This window comes from Monoraphidium neglectum, assembly GCF_000611645.1.
Source record: "Monoraphidium neglectum strain SAG 48.87 unplaced genomic scaffold scaffold05502, whole genome shotgun sequence".
NCBI classification, from domain to species: Eukaryota; Viridiplantae; Chlorophyta; class Chlorophyceae; order Sphaeropleales; family Selenastraceae; genus Monoraphidium; species Monoraphidium neglectum.
Genome location: NW_014008128.1, coordinates 1 through 3123, shown reverse-complemented (window position 1 = coordinate 3123; position 3123 = coordinate 1). Strand labels below are relative to the sequence as shown.

At 68.6% G+C, this 3123-nt stretch overlaps 3 protein-coding genes across 3 annotated transcripts; 2 read left to right on the top strand and 1 right to left on the bottom strand.

The window, feature by feature from the left end:
* Positions 1-43: 43 nt before the first annotated feature.
* MNEG_15626 (hypothetical protein) lies at positions 44-226 on the top strand (the record flags this gene model as incomplete). The annotated part of the gene is made up of 1 exon (XM_014035905.1): positions 44-226. A coding segment is annotated over one exon (183 nt), but the record flags the coding sequence as incomplete, so codon positions are not given.
* Positions 227-435: 209 nt separating this feature from the next.
* MNEG_15625 (hypothetical protein) lies at positions 436-1403 on the bottom strand (the record flags this gene model as incomplete). The annotated part of the gene is made up of 3 exons (XM_014035904.1): positions 436-456; positions 664-1032; positions 1293-1403. The coding sequence occupies 3 exons, from the start codon at positions 1401-1403 to the stop codon at positions 436-438; spliced, it is 501 nt and encodes a 166-aa protein (XP_013891358.1).
* Positions 1404-1670: 267 nt separating this feature from the next.
* On the top strand, positions 1671-2518 carry MNEG_15624 (hypothetical protein; the record flags this gene model as incomplete). Its single annotated transcript, XM_014035903.1, has 2 exons — positions 1671-1894; positions 2197-2518. The coding sequence occupies 2 exons, from the start codon at positions 1671-1673 to the stop codon at positions 2516-2518; spliced, it is 546 nt and encodes a 181-aa protein (XP_013891357.1).
* Positions 2519-3123: the final 605 nt, after the last annotated feature.

Here is a 3123-nt window from a genome sequence, read left to right as displayed (position 1 = left end):
CTCCCATCCTGACCCCCTCCTCCCCATTTTCTCCCCTGCCCAGGCCGTGCCCATCGCGTCGCTGCCGCTGCAGCACGACGCGGAGAAGCTGCACCTCGCCTTTGCCCTCTGGGCAGAAGGCTTCGCGGCCACAGTGCGCGGCGGCAGCGCCAGCGGGCAAGAAGGCAAGGGCAAGCAGAAAAGCGAGGGCGGGGGCGCGCCGGCTGCCAAGAAAGCCAAGAAGTAGCTGGCAGCGTTCAGGAGGGCCTGGATTGGCGACGGCAGCGGCGGCGGGCTCCCCTCTGAGTGGCGGTTGTCAATTTGTCGCAGCTTTCTGCGTGGTTTATGTGTAGAGGATGACTTAATGTGCAGAGTTTGAATGGCAGAGTAAAAATGCTGACAGTCACACAACTGCAGCGAGTCTTTACACAAGGATTGACAAAACGCACATCAGCGTTAAGAATAGTAGGCTCCAACCTGTTCAATGATCGAAATTCGCTCGAGCTTTATCCCTGTGCATCTCACACCAACCGGGCCACTGCCTCGCAGCTGCCAGCCCCTCAACCACGAGCCGCACAGCCGCCTCCGCGGTCGCCGCCCCCAGCACTGGCGGCCGCCGCGCCCCAGCCGCGAGCCCCCCGTCCCCCCCTCCTCGCCACATCGGACTTCCTCCCGCGCCCCCACCGCCGCCCCATCCAGCCTCTGGCCTGCCAGGCTGGCGGTCACGCCGGGCAGCCCAGTGACCACCACGATCGGCGCGCGCCCCCACACCCACGCGAAAGCCACCTCGCTGAGCGTCCCGGCGCCGCCGCCGACCGCGACCACGGCGTCGGCCGCCGCCACCACGCCGTTGCGGTGGTGGCCGAGCCCCGTGGGGATCACGATGGAGGCCCAGCGGTTGGCGGCCGCGGGGTCGGCGCCGGGCAGCAGCGCGAGGGTGTCGCCGTCCCGGAAGGCGCGCGAAGCCGCGGCGCCGCGCAGGGCGGCCTCCATGACGCCGCCCAGGCCGCCGGTCACGACGCGGCAGCCCGCGTCGACGAGGCCGCGGCCGATCTGTAGGGATGAGCGGTCGCACGCTTCAAGGAACAGTGTGCGAATGGGGGCGATGCTTTTGCTGTTGCTCCCCCCCCCCTTCCGGTCCCGTGGGTGGTGGGCCCCAGAGTGGGAATGCGGCGCCGCCAGTTGCGAGCGTGCGCAAAGCGCCCGCATCCAGACTGGCGCCCGCAGAATTCCCAAGTCGCTCATAAGCCTGGGCCACATGGGCCCAGTCTTTCTTGCTGCGCGGCGCACAGCGCCCCGGGGCGTGCCCTGACCTGCTCCGCCACCTCAGCCTTGCGAACGTGGTCCAGGTCACCATCGCCGATCACGGCAACAAGCGGCCGCTTGCAGAGGCTAGAAACGACGCTGCTGGGCGCTTGCGCCATGCTGTCAGCTCTGCCGGCTCCGCCGTGCGCTGTGGGGCTGTGATGAGCTCGGCTGCACTGCTGGCACTGTGCACTGCAGTTGCGGGCAGGGTGCGGGTGTGTGTCAATGCGGTCAAGGGTGGGGGGCCATGTACTACCTCATCAGATAGCGTGCTGTAGCACTAATACGGGTATGCTAGATGTGACAGCGCTGAATACTCTAAGAGGATTTTGACGCGACGTTGCGGGTGAAGATCAGCCAGCTGCGATCTGAAGTTGACAGCGATAATGCAAACGCGCACCGTGGAGGCATTCAGCAAGGGCTGGCGCGGTAGCAACGCCAGCAGGCCCCCTGCTCGGGCAGCCGTCGCGCGCGTCCGCGTACCCCGACGCGCCGCGCTGGCATCGCCGCAGCAGCAGCCCGGCATGGCGCCGGTCGTGGACCCCGCAGCCATTGATCTAGCGCACAAGCTGGCCGATGCGGCGGCACGCGTGACTTCGCGATACTTTCGGTACGGTGCTTCAGGGCGCTCTGTGTGGGGGGGCCTGCGAGCTACGCGTGCACGTGTGTGCGCGTGCGTGGTGGTGCAGGTGTCGCAGCTCCATGAAACAGCGCTTGCCTAGATGCTGCCCGTGGGACGCAGGGGACAAGCCAGCGCCACAAACAGCTTAAGGCCAGCGGCTGCGCGCCCTGCCCCCTCCACGGCCCCCCAGCCCCTGTGCCCTCCTGAGCAGCACCCGACCCCTGCATCAGCCACTTCAGCTCCTCCCTCACCCCACCTCACCCCCTCCCCCCCGTAACACCACACCCCAGGGCCACCTTTGACATCGACATCAAGACCGACGCCAGCCCCGTCACCATCGCCGACCGCGAGGCAGAGGCCGCCATGCGCGCCCTCATCCGCGCGGCGTTCCCTGAGCACGGCGTGTTTGGGGAGGAGCACGGGCTGGAGCTGGGCAGCGGCGCCGGCGCCGACTGGCTGTGGGTGCTGGACCCCATTGACGGCACGAAGAGCTTCATCACGGGTGCGGGAGGCGGGGACGGACTTGGGGAAGCGGGCTGTGACGGGCTGGGCCATGCGGTCGAGCGCGACTGGTTTGGCCGTAGCGGCAGCCAGGGGGCCCTTTCATGCTAGGGGCCTGAGCCTTGGCGTGTTGGCCGCGCAGGCGCCGGCGGACTCGTCGTTGGCACCAGGGAGCGGGCCCTTGCTGACTGACCCCGTGATTTGTCGCAAAAACGCATCCGCCGCAGGCAAGCCGCTGTTCGGCACGCTGATTGCGCTGCTACATCGCGGCACCCCCCTGCTGGGCGTCATAGACCAGCCGGTGCTGCGCGAGAGGTGGCTGGGGGTCGCAGGGGAGCCGTCGACGCTCAACGGCGCCCCCATCCGCAGCCGGGCGTGTGCGGAGGTGGGGGCGGCTTACATGTACTCCACGACCCCCCACATGTTCAGCGGCGACAACGAGGTGGGGGGTGTGGGGCGCGATGGGTGGGCTGCGGCCTGCTGCGGGGTGGCGGGCACGTCGTGGTGGAGTGTCTGGGGCCGCGGGGTCGAGCGTTGCTGGAGCAGGGGAGGGGCAGAACATTTTGTGGCACATCTCCCTGGAGTAGACAACCAGCGGCCGGCTGCAGGCGCGCGCCAAGCTGGGGGGCCCCGGTGACGGCGTGAGCCCGCCTCTGGCTTGCAGCCGCCCCTCTCGCGCCGGCGCGCTGGCCGCCCTCTGCTCACCACCCCTCCCA